We start from the raw sequence: 17,908 nt of genomic DNA, 5'->3' as shown, positions 1-17,908 counted from the left end.
CTAGTGCATGTGAGTAGGTCTCTTGGTGAGACATTATTACGCTCGCAATGAAATTGAAAACCGATCTCAAATAATATCTTCTATACTTTCAGAATAACATCCAATAATTTGTGGACGTACAAAATATTTCATACATCAACTTTATATATCCATGGACTAGTGGCGGTTTTAATTTTAACTTAAATAAGGATACCTGTATTTTCGAAACGTCCTTTTCTTGTACTTTAAAGTCTACTTATTGCCTTTTAATCATTTTCATAACTCGCAATTCGAATGTTTAAACTTTAGTGATATTATTTAATTCAACAGTACAAACTGAGACGTGCTTATGGGTTGAGAGCTTGAGAAGATACTTTCGGAGAGAAAGAAAACGTAACAAAAAAAAATTAGCGGTTGTTATCCGATCCATATAAACAGTAATACACATCAAACATATTAAAGTGAGCTCACACTAGTCACATCTCTTATATATTAATTGAGAAACATTATAACCTTTAAGTGTAACCACTTGTCATTACCATAATAAAATTCAGAATCATTAGAAAATATGTGGTCCAATTAAGTATATATTATAGTTTTCATTAAACTAATTATAAAATTAATTAAAATGTGCAATTACTATTTTGTTTTCTTTCCTAAAATAAAAGATACGGAATTACCAAATATAACTAATATATAAATGACAATTAATGATTCTAATAATAAAGATTTGATAACAATCAATATTCCTCCACCATTTTTCGTTTAGTTTTGTATTATTTAAATAAATTAAACAATCAAATTAGATATAAAATTAAAATTTTAGATTTTTTCGTATACGTTATTTTGAATTTAAAAAGACGACAATATTACTAAAACTGTTAAAATTATTATGTTAAAAACTAATGATCAATGACTTAACATCTCTTATATATTAATTGAGAAACATTACAATATTGTTTTGTAGTCACATGTCACCTGAAAATGAAATTCAGAATTCTTAGAAAATAGGTTGGTCCATCTTAATTTATATTATATTTTTATTAAACTAACTATCAAATTGATAGATAGTGTACAAAAGAAATTTCTCGCACTTTTCTTAAATAAAAACTACGGAATTACCTAATATAATTGACATATATATGAAAATTAATGATTATAAATAATAAATATTTGATAACAATTTTTGTATCATAGCTCTTTTTAATTTTATTTTGTTAAAAGATATTAAACAATCACATTAACCATGTAATAAAAAATTGATTATTTTCTTATATATTATATTTTTTGATTTTTTAAACGACTATAAATTATTATAAATTTTAAAATCCTACTTTGAAATTTTTGTGATCAATGGCTTAATTTTTTTGTTATAAAAAGATACAAATGATCATAAAATTGTATTAATATGAATTTTTATTTATAAATATTCAACTTAAATAATATATATATATATATATATATATATATATATTCAACTAAAAACTTAAACAAGAAAATTAGTTGTATCAATTTAGATGTCCAGTTAAAACCCTTCAAAATTGTGTGGAATACTAAGTTCAAATTAATTTGATTTTGGAAATAATACTAAGCTGTTAGTTCTAAAACTAATAAAATGGTTCTCAGTGATGTTAAAATAAAATATTAAAACCAACTGAAGAATCTGGTTTTGTAATAAAATTCACTTGATAACTACATTACAATTTTATAGGTAAAAAAAGTGATAAAAATTTTAAGCCCAAATCGATCAGGTTCATCATAAATTTAAAATAGATTTCGGTCTATAATTTCAGTTACAATTACAAATGCTCAGCCCAACATATAAATGATTATATAAAGAGAACGTAATTGTGTTCATATTATAAAAATCAAACACTTATACATATTTAATTTATCAATACTATATATTTTTAATTTTTATTATATAAGCTCATCCTGCGAAAAATAGCAAGTCTTATCCTAGTGCATATTATAGTGTAAGAGACGAACAAAAGTTATAATTACAGTCTCGTGGGCGTGTTCCTTTCTTCCAAGGTTGGCAAAAAGCCTGTAGATTAGCGTCTAGGTTTAAGGAGACATAAATAAATAATAAAATTGATATTTTCCATTTTACATTAAGTGTTGTTTTATCATTATATTTCAGTTTCAAAATAATTACCATTCTTAGATTTTTAATATAAATTCTGACCTAGAATACCTAGTTTATTCTAGAGTACCATACATTTTTATTGATTTCTATGAGAGTGAAAAAAAATTATTGTAAAATATGGAAGATAAAACTGTTTCTTTTTACAATAGCCTAGATGACCTAATGGCCCGAAATTCTTCATCCCACTTCTAGATTGTCTGGATTCGAACTCCCACATTTAGAGGTAAGATACGGGTGGCCATGTTACCACTAGTGTAGATGACAAAGGACGAAATAAAAGATACAGAAGGAAAAGAAATAACTAACTCATGGTAATCGAAATAATTAATGGTTGTTCATTTTCAACAATTAACTAGATCTTGACCCGCGCTTTGGAAGCGCGGAATATTTTACGATGAAAAATTTCACTAATAACTTAACAAATATTTTGGTAATTTTTAAAAGTGTATTTAAAATATTTTTGCATTTAAATCAGTGTTTTTAAATTCAACCCGATTGTGATTATACTGGTTAATTCGGAGATCTGACAATTCAATTTAGGTTTTTAAAATATTCATATTAAAAAAATTACTAAAACCCGAGACTAACCGATTGAACTGTTGGATGACCGATATGTAATCTAATTTGATTTAAAATTGTAATAATTTCATAATTTGTAATCTTATACTCCAAATTTTTAAAGTTCATTAGTTTACAATTTATGAAATTATGACGATTCTACAAAATTTTAAAAAGAAAATAATAGATATAACATAACTAAGATTAATTATTGTATTGTTTGGAAATATTGATAGTAGTATAAAAAATATATTGTTTGGAAACATTGATAGTAGTATAAAGAAATAAATATATTGTTTTGGAAACATAGATAGTAGTATAAAGAAAGAAACATTAATGATTTAATGTAAGTTTAACTATAAAGTATAAAGATGTATTTAATTTAAAAATTTACAAAATAAATGTTAGGTCCAATAGAATGTTTCTGTTTTAATAAGATAGATGAGTAATAAGGTTATTGTGTTAGCTGAATGATTATGGTTTGAATTTTCTCATTGCAATTTTAATCATGATTTGCCACTCTAACAAACATTTTACATATAACAGCAATTCTCTCACTTTTAGGTCATATTTTTTAATGTAAAATAATAGGTGACATAACAGAAAAGCAAGCTTCCCTTTAAAAAAATAAACGATTTAATATTACTAAAGTAAACATAAGATTAACAAAATTATAAATTATTTATAAAAAATATTTCTAAAATTTGATGATACTCATTAATAATCATTATAAATCATCACTAAAAATGTTTAAAAACTAACAATTTAAAATGTTATTTACTAAAACTAATGCTCCAATCTAAATCATGAACTATGACAATAAGTTTTAAAAATTAATAAAACATACTCCCTCTGTTCCACTTTATGTGATGTTTTAGGTTATTGCACATAGATTAAGAAAACACATATTTTTATGTAGTTTATCTTGGTAACATTAAAATACATTAAATAAAACTAGTTTAACCAATAATAAAAAAATACAGTATTTTATAATTGGTCATAAAATTCAAATCATACTAAATTCTACCTAGATTAGTGAGAACACCACTTAAAATGAGACTAAATAAAAATCTTAAAACACCACTTAAAGTGGGATGGGGGAAGTAACAAATAAGCAAAATAATTTGAATTCATGTTGACAATTAAGAAAAACTAAAATTACCACGTAAAATAATTTAAATTATAGAAAATAAATTATATTACCAATTAGAATTATTAAGAACATAACAAATAAATAAATAACCAAAATTATGGAAATATGATAATTAAGCAGTACTAAATTATTAAAACATAATAAATAAGCAAATTGTTTAAAATTAAGAAAAATATGACAAATAAATAATAAACAATGACAAATAAAGAAAATCAACTAACATTATAAAAACTGACAATCGAGCAAAATCATTTTATAAATAATAGTATAGATAAATGTACAAACCGGGTTTGGATTTCATTTTGTTTACGTCTGCAGAAACTATATGCCATGTTGAATGTTTCATGAACGGAACCATGCTTCAATCATGAGTAACAACTAAAATCATTGCGTATGATGTGTTAACCAATCCTTGTAAGATCAGTCTACGAGTGCGTGTTTGTGTATATATAAGCAAGTAAGCATACAAAAATGTTAGAGGTCACGATCATCGGTAGATACATCAATCTTTGGTTAATACAGATCTCGAAATGCGACGAAACATGTGGAAATTAATCATGACTCAACGAATCATCGTCTTAAATAAGAGTTTTGTATACATCGTTGGATCTGCCACATTGGAAGTTACGAAAAAAACCCTTAGAAAAGAGAGTTGCGTTTTTAGGGCAACGAAGAGAAGAAGACAGAGAAGGAGATGGAGATTCCTTTTTCCACGTGGACCCCAAACCCCACGCTCTCTCTCATTGTGTGCATGTGAACATGGCATCTTCTTTCAAATTATAATATAAAGTTTTTATTTTATTTATTTTACCGAGGAAACTGTTACTGAAAAGGTAAAAGGATGAGCAACTCTCGTCTCTCAGTCCCACCTCCCCATTAATTCTTTATTTTATTTATTTTCATAACGTAAACAAAACAACAACAATAATATGTAAAAAAACAAATACAGACAACAACAAAAACCATTCATTTAAAAGGATTTTAAAACATTATAAGTTACAATTTCAATTATTTGTTTATAAAACCCCACATTGACCCCATCTCTTAACATTACTTATTTATTTATCCCCCAAAAATTAACTAAATCACATTTATTAAATTTTGTTTCAACATACTATTTTTTCTCAGTATAACTTAAAAATCAAAGATAAAAAAAGAAACCACCCCTTTCCAATATATAAATCATTTTCTTCTGTATCAAAACTTTAAAAATATTATTACTACCAATCTTTCACCACAAGTCCACACCCCACTCGAACCCGAATCATCATCCACATCACATATTATTCGTCGGCTTGTTGTTGTTGTTATTGCTCGGCACAAGCTCAAACTCACCTCCTTCCTCTTCCTCATTCTCTTCGTAGTCTTCCTCATCGTCGTATTCTTCTCCGTCCGTGCCTTCTTCATCATCAAAGTTCTGATCCAACGGCTGAGGAGGAGGAGGAGGATGTTGACCGGGCTGAGCCGTTGCAGCAACTGTACTCGTCATTGTAGTACTTGCCATCGCCGGAGGCCATTGTTGCTCCGGTTGGACCATCAAAGGAACCGAATTATCCGGTTTAACTAAACCGGAAGTCGAGGAAGAAGATGCAACAACATTGTTATTAGTGTGGAACTTGTTCCTCTCCCTATATAAAGCATCAAGCTGGTGAAAGTAAGGACAAGTCTTGGAGTCTTCGGGGCGTTTCTTGTTGCTCTCTTTGACTTTCTTGAAATATTTGTTTATGTTTTCCCATTTTTCTTTGCATCTCTTTGAGTTTCTGTTGAACCCTAAACGTTTCATCCCCGCTGATATCTCTTCCCACAACGGTCCTTTTGGTCCGTTCTCTTGATACTTTGAATCAAGATTCGTCCTCAGCTTTATCAATGCCTCTATCTCTACTTTCGGCCACCGCGATGAGCTCACTGCTCCTGCCGCTGAGGCCGACACTGGAGTCATATTCTGATCACCATTGTCTGTTTTCGCAGTGTCTATGGTTGGTGTCACTGGCTGTGTCGGCTGCGTAGTGGGAGGAGGTGGCCGCGGTTGAGGCGTTTGCTGGTTGTTGTTATTATTAACCTGCATTTGCGATGGAGGCGGTTGAGGTTGCGGTTGCGGTTGAGGAACTGAATGACCTTGAGGGTTTGGTTTCTCAGATAATTTCTGAAGAAACGCCATAACCGCGGCGTCTTTAGCCGCGGACATGGAGCGTTCTTGAGCTAAGATATCGCGTTCGCGGTTGATACGAGTAATCTCTTGCACTCGCCAAGACTCTTCTCTAACCATCCTCTCATGCTCTCGCTTCTCTACAGCTTCCAAGAACTTGCGTTGAAGCTCCTCTTGCTTATCAACAACCTGTCTCGTTAACCGCTCGAAAAACTCTTTCCATTTCCTCTTCCTCTTCTTCTTCCGTGTCGTGGTGGTTCCGTCGCCGATCTCGACGTCAGAAGACGTCGAATGAGAAGAAGAAGTTGAATTATCCGACAGAAAGTCTCCGGAGATGTTTGGAAAGGAAGGTACGTTCACAGGTTGAGTATAAGGAGGAACAGTTGTGTTTGTTATCGGTGGCATAATAGTTGTTACCGGAGGAGGAGTGGAGAACATGGAACTGTTGTTTTTGTTGTTGTGCGGTCGTAGAGGCGGCTGCGGTTGAAGCGGTTGCGGTTGAGTCTGTGGTGGTTGTTGTTGTTGTTGTTGTTGATGATGGAGGGAAGAAGAGGTTGGTCGAGTCTCGAGAGCTTCTAACTGATCAAAGAAACGATAAGTTTTGCCTTCGGATTTTCCGGTACGACCTTCTTTGGTTCGTTTGTGGTATTTGTAAACGTTTTCGAATTTCTCTTTGCATTTTTTGGCGTTTCTTATGTAACCAAGCTCAGCCATTTTCCTGAGAAAACAAAACATATAATTAAAAACTAACTAATTCAAAATTCTCCTCATGAAAAGTTGAAAACACACTAATTTTGTTTGTTTAAAATGAAATAAATTAGTAAAATGATGTATATATGTATGTATGTACGTCTGTATATAGTTGAGAAGTGGATCAATCAGCATGAGTTTGAGTTTGAGTTTGTGTTTGTGAAAGTCTGAAAGACTTCGCCTTCTCAGTGTCATGAATAAAACATGACCCAACTTACTTTATTTAGTTTAACAGCTAATCAATTAAAGTAAAACGAATCTGAGACAATTAACACTACAAAAATCAAATCTTTAAAATCCTTCAGATTTTTTTTAAGAAGGCAAGCTTATGTAACAATCATTCCAAAATTAGATCAAAATCACCAGTTAAAATTTTTCAAAAGAATAAAACAAAGAGTGGAATAAAGAATTTTTCTTTTCCAGAAAAAGAAAAATGAATAAAGGAGATGCACCTGGAAACCTCTTCCCATAAGGGTCCTTTAACGCTAGCGTCTCGAAACGCTATTCCCATGTCAGATCGTATTTTCAGTAACGCAAGCGTTTCCTGCCGAGGCCACCTGTTTCCTCCAAAACCACGGTCGTTCATCTCTTCCGACACTTCAAAAGCTCCAACCGCTGCTGCAGCTGCCGCAGCTTCTATAGTGGCCGAATCGTTCGACGGTGGCGGTGCAGATGCGGTTGCGGCTGTGGTTGTACTACCACCCAGCTGCATCTTCGTCAACAGTTTTGATCTATTTTCTTTAAAAAAAAAATTCTCACTCTCTCAGTCTTAGACGGAGAAGTTACAGAAATGAAAAATAAAAATAAAAAGGGAAAAAATAAAAATTCATAGAAGAAAGAGAAAATAGAAGAGAGAGAGTTTACATGAGGAAGAAGAGTGAAATCTCCAGGCGCAGGGTTTTATGGAGTCAGAGTTTGTAAATACCTAAAGTTAATTTTCATTTTTATATTTCTTTTTTTCTGTGATTAATCTGCTTGTTAATCTCAAGGAGCCATCCTGAAAATATATTTATTATACTCCCTGCGTTTTATCACAGATCAGATATATATTATGATTTTAAAATATTATAAAAATATAGATTTAACATTAGTAATAATAGATAAAAAATAGTGCACTTATAATTCATGATATATTTTTTGGTAAAGTTAAAATTTACAATGATAAGTGAAAACATCTATATAAGTAAATTAAAAAATAAAATATTAAATTAATAAGTGAAAACATCTATATGATTAAATAAAACATCTTACATATTAAAATAGAGGAAATATTTTATTTTCTTTACTTATTTAGTTTAAATTTATTATTTTATTGATATTTTTTATTTGAGTCAAAGTGAAATCTTCGTAACTTCTCTCTTTTATATTCTAAATTTTAAGTAAATAAATTATTTAATTTATAATGTATTTCCATTACAAACTTTGTATATTGGGATTTACATTGGTAAGTTAAGTTATACATGCTGTATATCTAGTTAATAGGTTATACCGCTGACTTTTCTTTTTATTTTCTAAAAATTAGTATGACAAAATATATATATATAAATAAATAAATATTACATTTTTTAGATATGATAAAACTATAATACACATTATATTTTATATCTGAATAATATTTTTTTCTCTTTTCAATATAAAATGTTAAATACATGTCGATTGCAAAAGTATTATGTTGAAAACAATAAATAACATAGTTAAAACTTGCTTTATCTTAGGTTTTAAATGAATAAAAAGTGAAAATGATTTATGTTTTGTTTTCTACTGTAATAAGAAAAGGTAGAAATTAGAGCAACGGTGTAATGTTAAAACAAGAACTTATTATATGGAAGAAACTGAAGGATTAGATTTTAAGCCAATTTTTCAAAAGTAATTTATTTATTTTCAGAGATCTATTGACAGCTGTGCATAAAGACGGTGGTGATTAGTTGGTTTTTGTCCGTCCAGCAAAATTGTCTTAGAAAGCGGCTTTTAATCTCAAGCATTTATCAATTTATTTTAGTTTCAGACTTACGACTTTCATAAGGAGTCCATTAGAGCATCTCCATCCCCACTCCATATTCTACTCCATTTATAGAGTAAATGGAGTGAGAAATAGAGTAATGAACAAAAAAATAAAAACATTACTCTATAAATGGAGTAATACTTTTATTTTTTGTTCACTACTCCATTTTCTACTCCATTTACTCTACAAATGGAGTAAAATATAGAGTGGGGATGGAGATGCCCTTACCCTTGGTTAATGGAAGAGAAATGAGATTTTTGGTGTAAGATAACTTTCTGTCAAAATGTTTATATGAACAAGTTTTGTATAATAGAAGTTTTAAGTAAAATAAGATAAAAATTATATCGAAATAGTTTTTTTGCATAATAACTTATATATTTGTGATAGTTTATCATTTTTGTTCTTGTGTAGAGTAAGGGGTTAATCGTAAAAGAAATTAGGTGTGTCTTAACATTTTTTTTAAAAAGGTGGAGATGAGGATCAACTTGCTTTTTGGAACGTATTATTCGAAATTACTCTATAGACCCTAACGTGGATCCCATTGACCTTTAATCATTGAGGGTTACTTGGCTATTATACTCTTAGTTAAACACTTTTTTTGTAGCACCTCTTAGTTGAACACTTAAATTTATGATTAATAAAAATAATTCATCCCGATTACTGATCTGGATTTGTCCCCCTCACATTCGCATATACAAATTATTCTAATCACCACAAGTACTGATCTCCCACACACTCTAAACACGGGCTGATTTCAAATCAATCCTGAGATATGAGTTTTTCGACAAATTATTATTATAACCCAGCTAAAGCAATAAAATAATAAATATAAAGGATGATGGGATGTTAGAAGTGAAGTGGTTGGATGTGAGTCGTTTTCTGGATTGAAGTAAATAGTCACCATTTCCCGTTAAGGCCATACATAGCCTCTGTTTATTGATTTTGTATCATGCTGAACCGATTTGACAGCCGTTATCCGACGTAATTAACTAAATCAATAATTTAAACATGACCAAAACAACCAATTTCAAGAAAAAGTAATTTCTAAATTTATCAGTTTTTTAACCTTGCGTTTTAATTTTTCAGTTTTTTTTGTTGGGTAGTCCGAACAAACCAACTAGTCCTTTAGATATGCAAACTTGTGACCCACATACATAACATGATAACCATTTTAGTATGTTTTCAATATTTACAAATCCTCTATCATATCTTGTTGTCGTTGAGAATGAGATAACAGATTATATTTACAAATTTTCTATCCTGTTGTCGAGAAATCAAACCTAGTATATTTAAAGACACAAAATATCAGCGTTTTGGCATAAAGCAATAAGACGTACGATGCAAGAGCGTATATTAGATTATTATATGTTAATAGTCGAGTTTTGAAAAAAAAAGTCAAAGAGTTTTGATAGGAGGTGAACTAGGGTTAGCATGCTGATCCTTAATTAACAAAGATGGGGTGAACACGAACACATCATAGGAGATACAATATTAAACAAACCATAACGTTTCAACATAATTTCTGAGATTAGTGACGATCAAATTCTTCACAGCCTTCATAGCTCGCAAATTATCCAGTTAGCATAATCTTAGCATTATCATTTTTTTTTTGGGTGCAATGCAACGACCATCCAAAATTATATAATAAATGTAAATTTATTAACACGATGTAGTTTTGAGGTTATGGTAAAAATGTAATCGTCAAATGAAGCACGGTTTGTATGTAAGGCTAATTATCAGTCTATTCAGCATATCATACATGTGGTAAAAGGAATGGAGATTTACAGCGTCATTAGAATTAAAACGTTATAATGTTGGATTTGGGATATTTAATGAATTATAGTGAAATGTAGTGAAAGGTGGATATCAGGGACCATGCTTTTGGTAGCTCCTAAAAGCATTGAATATGAATTTTCTACGAAACTATATAATAGCCACTCGATTCTCGCATGGCTCGACCTTAGGCCAACGTTACAATTTTTATCTTATTCTAAATAATTTAAAAGTAAGTTTATCTGTCGTGAGTCTTTTTCATAGGTGCACTTCATAGCTGAAAACGAATAAACGACCAATATGATAACGGATCTCATGGAAATATTGCGTACATTATATCCGTATATATAAATATATGATTTGCGAGTTTAAAATCCTGTTGAGAACTATACTTAAAATGACAGTTTAAGAGTTAGGCATAAAATTGATAAATATCAGATACACTAGTTTTTTCAAAAAGAAAATATCAGATACATTAGTGTACAAAAAGAATTATAAAAGCCACCAAATAAGTTATTCAATTATTGATGGGCCAGGGTAAATTTAAGGTGGAAAAAGTATAAGAAGTAACATGCAAGTGGATTGAGAAAGGAGCATGGACCCGTTTAAAAAGAAGAATTTACTGCAGTAAACACCCCAAAAAGTGAAAAATGTTTGTGATTTGATCCTTTTGCAAGTATATCCTTCTACTTTAATTTTCCTTAACTTTTCTTTGATAAAAAAATTACATTTAACTTTTTACATTGGGTAATTGAGAAGAGAAAAAGTCAAGTATGCCACTACGACTGATGTAGAAGTTTATTTTTTAACCTAGCAGATAAATTTTTTTTGAGCTAACCTAGCAGATAATTTTATAATCAACTTTAGTTACCATCATTACTCGCACGGAAAATCACACACATACACCCACACACACCGATATGTGTGTGCACGGAAAATCACACTCACACATGCAGTATCTATACACACGAATATGTGTATCAGTGTGCTCCGAACTAATTAATCTTACTCTACTAAGCATCTGTCTCATTTTCCAACGTGGCACTAATATAGTACAAGACTTGGTTCTGTTTTTGTCAATGACTTTAGAGTTGTGAATTGTGAAATTTATCGGTAAACTTTGTACATATAAATATATAAATATAGATTGAGTTAATGAGTTATATATTGGCTTATATTTCTTCATGCTTTCATGTTATGTGTATAGAGATTAGTAAAATGAAACCTCAAGTATATCAGTATATGCGAGCAGAAAACTTATTAACCTAGCTATACCACCATTTATTTTATTTAATATACATATTCTGATCTTAATTATATAATTTCCTAAGTTAATGTAAATCTGTAAAATACACACACACACACACACACACACACACACACACACACACACACACACACACACACACACACACACACACACACACACACACACACACACACACACACACACACACACACACACACACACATATATACCATTTTAAATATGACTGGATAAAAGTTTAAACTGAAAGTCTGAAACTAAGAATAATTTCTACAAAAATGTAGAGAATCAGCAGCATATGGTCGTTTATGAATTCCAAATAATTAATCATTTTCTCTACTTCAGCAATTGTACCAAGATAATTTGGTGTAACCGTGTAAGCTACATACATATATTATTCTCTGTGTATATATGCATACGTAGATGTGTAAACACTATATATTCCATGACGAGTTAATTAAAACTAATTCCACATAGCACAATATATAACTGCGGATTTTGGATTCATGTGAAGTTGCTTTGATGTCGTAAATTGTAATTATTTTTGCAAACATTTCTAGTCGTAAATTGTAATTTATCTCCGTTTTAAGGGTCATCTACCAACTATGATTATGCATGATACGACTTAGGTGTGGTTCTTTTCGATACATAACCGACGAATATCTAAGTTGAATTAGAACCGGAACTTGTATGGTTCGACTTGCATAACGAATAGTTACGACTAAGCCTAGATACAATGTGAACGTGAAATGAATTGCTTGAAGACTCATGGAGATGATTAAAATGTCTGCATCAGTCTATATAATTATTATATGTTCTACCTAAATATCATGGAGCAAAATATATATAATAATCTGTACATCGAAGACAAAACTAATTTAAAAATGGAGGCATTACTTAAGGATCCATAAACCACCCGGAGAACAAAAAATATTTGTATAATTTAAAGAATACAATAAATAGATTCTGCTGCCAAGAAGATTAAAATAGAACGAGTGTAAGGCTAGCAATTAATTAAGTAGAACATAGTTTGCCTAAATATTTAAAAATTCAAAATAATAAAAGGGTTAATATAAGCATGGGTGGTCCACATATAGGGCTCATTCATTAAGAACTAGAAAGTGTAAATCTTGGGATTATTTTTTCTTAAAAGTTGGTAGATCCATATATAAAGTAAGAGGCATGTATATTATAAAGTGAAATTCAAATTGACGATGAATATTGACTAGGTGAATTGGTGAATTGGTGAATAAAAAAGGCGAGTAGAGGGGTGTAAAAAGATTTAGGGGTAAAAAGGAAATAATGGAAAGTACAAGGGTAAAAAGGAAACATGGAAAATCACATGGCATGTGAGTGATGAGTTATCTACGCCACTTTGATCTTCCCATGTGGTTTTACCTCTCAGTTTATCTGTCTCCAGCTCACCCTTATGGCTTTCTCTAATTAACTTCATATTTGTTTTCTTCCTATTCATCTTTTGTTTTGTTTTGTGTACTTTTGTTATTCATAATAGCCATTGATTTATCTAGGCTAGCACGCAACAAAAAGAAGAAGAAATCTACTGTTTTCATTTATTTTATGCAAGCTTATCTTTCAAGAAACTTAATCAGGTGAACATGAAATTTAAAGGGTTTAGCACCAAGTAAAAATTGTTCATAACGATATGTTTTCCATTAAAACCATTTCTAAATATTTAGGCAAACTATGTTCTACTTAGAGCTAAACCCTTTAAATTTCATGTTCACCTGATTAAGTTTTTGTGAAAAAGATTATGGGAAAAGGAAACGAAAAGTTAAAAAAGAGAGGAGGGGCTCTTGTGAATAAGGAAAGGTCAAAAGAGGTGAAAGAGGGAAACAAACAAAGGCCACCTTCACATTCTTCTTTTGCATTTTCTTTTTGTGAATTTCGATCACACATTTCATACTTTTACTTGTTCCTTCAATTTTGTACATTTGTCATATAGAATTTCCTTTTATCATTCATGTGGGTCTAAAAATCAGTAAAAATAATGTTTGGGCCGAGCTTGTATAGTTTCTATTTGTATTTTTTTTCCTTTTATTCATCAACAAAAAATGAAAGTCTGAATAAATTGAGAGTTTTTTTGTAACATCTATAAATTGAAAATTTCCTAAGCCAACTACATTTCCTTCATTTTTCGTTTCTTTCAGTAAAACTGTAAGAAAGATTCAAAAAGAAAAAAAAATCATCAACAACCTAGAAAGCTTATTAGAGCAGGAAGAAAGCTAAGTAAGAGCAGTCATTTGAGAAGTTACTCTATATGGCTATATTTTTTTTTGTCTCTTTCATTAAGGGTGTGATTGGAAACCAAAAAAATGAAGGGGAACACTATATTCCTTAATATTCTTTAAAAAATTACTATTCATGAAAAACATTTTTTCCTTTTCAATTCTTTTCATTCTCTAATTCGTAGAGAATTATAGAACAAATTTGTTCCTTACAAATTTTGATAAGGAATCATTATTCCTCATCATTCCTTAAATTTTATTCCTACTCATTCTTTTCCCATCCATTCCTACCGTACCTATGATGGTTACCAGTCACACCCTAAGTTACTCTCAATTCTTATCCATTTCACTGATTCATCTATATTATTAAAGTTGAAGTACACATCGGAGATGTTTGGAAATAAGGATAGTAAAATAAATGAGATATGTTTGGAAATATGAATAGTAGAATAAATGAGATATGTTTGGAAACATGGATAATAGATATGTGTACTTTTTTTATTTACACATTTAGCCACGGTATTTTTAATAAATTAATAACAAATGAGAATTGTTTAGAAACATGAATAACATATTTAATACTTCTTTTTATTTAAAATTTAGCCATTGTTTTTAAAATAAATTAAACAATCTTTTTTCTATATTTCTTTTTATTTACAATTATGTCACTATATTTACAATTATTTTTATTTACAGTTCTTTATGGTGAAAATAAAAACACAAACTGAAATATAAATGGTATATTATATAAAACAATTTTTAAAAACAATATTAATACCTTATTTAGTTTAGTCAAATATAAAAATTTCAAGAGTTCAATTTTCAAAAACAAATAATCATAAAATTAATAATAATTCATAGAAAACTAATGTAAAAAGTTAAAATTTTGAAACATGGATAAAGTATATCAGTTTTAAAATATAAAAATAGACTAATCTAATTACCTAAAAACATTTTTTTGTCTAAAATAATCATAAATAAAATTTAAATTTTATCGAAATAATAATTTAAAGTTGATTTATATCAAAAATTGATTTAAAATATGCATATATTCAAAAAATTATTTTTACTAGAATATTTTCCAATAACCCTTATTAAAAATATTTTCAATAATTATAAAAAATACAACAAAAAGATTAATTTCATATACCAACTTAAATTGTGGTTTTTATATTTCACATTAAACTTTAAGAATATAATATATGTGATTATTTATAAGATGATACATATAAAATACTATTAATTATATGATGGATCAATACAATTAATTATATGATGACATATATATGATACATAATAGTGACTAGGACTGGGCGTTCAGGTATCCATTCCGGTTTGTTTCGGATCTGTTTGGGTTCCGGGTTTCCGGGATCAAAGATTTCAGCCCCATTCATATTTTTTTCTAAATTCCAGTTGAAATTATGACTAAGACTGGGCGTTCAGGTATCCATTCGGATTCGTTTCGGATCTGTTACATCCGTTCAGGTATTTATATATTTAATTAATATATAAATATGTCACATTGTTTAAACAAAATATCAATGTAAAACTATTGTACAGTTGCGTTCTAAAATCATTTATTTTAACAACAAGCCAAATAAATAAGTTGATTGGAGAGGGAATAAAATAAAGTCAGAGAAACACATAGTTTACCAGAGACACTCTATGTGTCGAATTTATTATAAAAAAAGTTTTACTAAGATAAATACATTCAATAATTACAAACAAATAATATATTTCATAAAAGTGAAAATAATACCCGCGCTTTCGAAGCGCGGATCAAAATATAATTGATATTTGCATTCCTAACTAAAAGTATATAGAATCACCTTCCGATATATGGAAAAAGATAAACCAAGAATATTACATGAGCAAATATGGAAACATATATTTATTATTTACTTTAAACTTTTCAACTCTTAGCTTTATTAAAATAAGTAATGCATAATGGTAAGTTAATCAAACAATTGGACATTGATTTAACTGTTACCACTTCTAGATCTAACCACATTGGTCATAATTTTTTTCTTTAATCAAAGTTAGAGCAACATAATAAGATCATGAAAATCTAAATTTCCAGTGTTCTTCAGAATCTAGCACCCTATTCAACTCCTCTCTGTTCCAGTCTCATCTTTTCATTCTTAAGTTTCATTTTTCATTTTCCGTCCTCGTATTTAGCTTTTGGTCTCTTTTTTTGACTAAACCTCACCCACTTGATTATTTGTCTCTCGAGCTCATCAACTCTGCTAGAATCTGGAGCTTGTGTTCTTATAACTCAAAAGACATAGACTCATTCCACTGCTTATGTAAGTGAGGAACATAGCCCTTGTTTGCATGATTAGGATGACCAAGATATTCATGGTTCTGGCTTTGTCTTAATCTCTTCAATGCACCATAGCTTTCCCCACAATCCTTTTGAGATATGTTTTGTTCCTCACAGTCATCACCACAATCAAGATCTTTATTTTGGCATTTCCCCGTTCATCATTATCATGGCATCTAAGCGTCAGGGGTGGATGTAACGCAGGGTCATGAGGCAAATGCAACATGTTCTCGTTAAGGTACGAGCACATCTCTTCATAGAAAAGATGTTTTGATCTCACGAGTTTCCTATCTTCGTCTTTCTCTTTCTCATCCAAGTAATCAATCTTATGCAAGAGCGCATGATTCTCAATGACATCACAACAAGTTACTCTACCAATCATCTCATTAAGCTTCTTGTAACGATTATTATGATCATTGAACTTATCCTTATATTGCTGCGGCGAAACATGGTAACCCCCTTCGTCTATGACTTTAGCAACCGATCTCCAATTACCTTTCCTTGCATGTTTATGATCGTCGTCACCAAGGTAAGAAAGAGCAGTTATCATCAGCTCCACCATCTTAACCATCCACTTCACAAGTTTCCGAGGACAACATTTCTTGGACTTGTCTGACTCATTATGACCATCACCATAATCTTCTTCGCTCGTCCATCTTTGGCCATTCTTGTACTCGGTTACTGGAAAGTTATGATGAACACTAGGAATCATCATAGTAAAAGGAAGGCTCAAGTCCCGTGGAGAAATAAGATGGTGTTGACGACGATCCATAACATTTGGACTAAGATATCTCATATAATAGCCTTGAAAATCTTGATTAGGTTTCTCAAGAGAATAATCCGAGAAACTCTACTATATTCTATGTCTAAACCATACGAACTTGGAATGAAGACTCCACTGAATATCAGATCAGACGAATAGTAAACGCAAGAACATAAGAGATGATTCTAATTGTTAAAGATAAGAATTTTTCAAGAACAAAAAATTGGTAGCTAATACTCATCTTTAGAGAAATATCATTCCAAGCCGAGAATCTAGGGTTTTGAGATGAACAAGTGAAACAATGCGTGTGGCCAACATAAATCTTTGAGGATCACTAAAGACAAAGTGTTAAATTTTTTGGGCATTATGTTTCGGTCTTGGACTTTATATTTGTTACAAGTGACAAATGCTATTCATGTCCAAAGTATGAATGATATCTGAGATCTACATATCAAATTGATTTTTTTTTCAAACTTTATAATTCATTTCCAAACTTTTTAATGCATGTAAAATAAATTTGAAAGATGTACGTTATTAAAATTTTAATAGATAAAATAAATTAATGTTTATTTTAAAATATAAACTATAGTAACGATGACAACTATGTGATTTGTTTCTATGGCTTTGATTGGTACAACTGATGAAGAAGCAGTAGCAGTATGTTGTAGAAGCAGTATACTGCAAAACCTGTATGCTCTTATTAAAGTTTTTAATAAGATGCTTGATAGAGCAGTAGCAGTATACAATTTTAAAATTGTTATAAAAGTTAGTATATAATATATTTATTTTAAAATAATAT

At 30.0% G+C, this 17,908-nt stretch overlaps 1 protein-coding gene and 1 pseudogene across 1 annotated transcript; both read right to left on the bottom strand.

Moving 5' to 3' along the window:
• Window positions 1-4,783: 4,783 nt before the first annotated feature.
• On the bottom strand, window positions 4,784-7,620 carry LOC108817990 (trihelix transcription factor DF1). The gene is made up of 2 exons (XM_018590833.2): window positions 7,188-7,620; window positions 4,784-6,703 (listed from the first exon to the last, which is right to left on the bottom strand). Exons 1-2 carry the CDS (start codon window positions 7,445-7,447, stop codon window positions 5,116-5,118), a joined length of 1,848 nt encoding a protein of 615 aa, XP_018446335.1. The 5' UTR covers window positions 7,448-7,620; the 3' UTR covers window positions 4,784-5,115.
• Window positions 7,621-16,109: 8,489 nt separating this feature from the next.
• Window positions 16,110-17,058, bottom strand: LOC108815450 (uncharacterized; annotated as a pseudogene).
• Window positions 17,059-17,908: the final 850 nt, after the last annotated feature.

Source organism: Raphanus sativus, chromosome 7, assembly GCF_000801105.2.
Source record: "Raphanus sativus cultivar WK10039 chromosome 7, ASM80110v3, whole genome shotgun sequence".
Lineage (NCBI taxonomy): Eukaryota > Viridiplantae > Streptophyta > Magnoliopsida > Brassicales > Brassicaceae > Raphanus > Raphanus sativus.
This window is presented reverse-complemented; position numbering and strand designations above follow the sequence as displayed.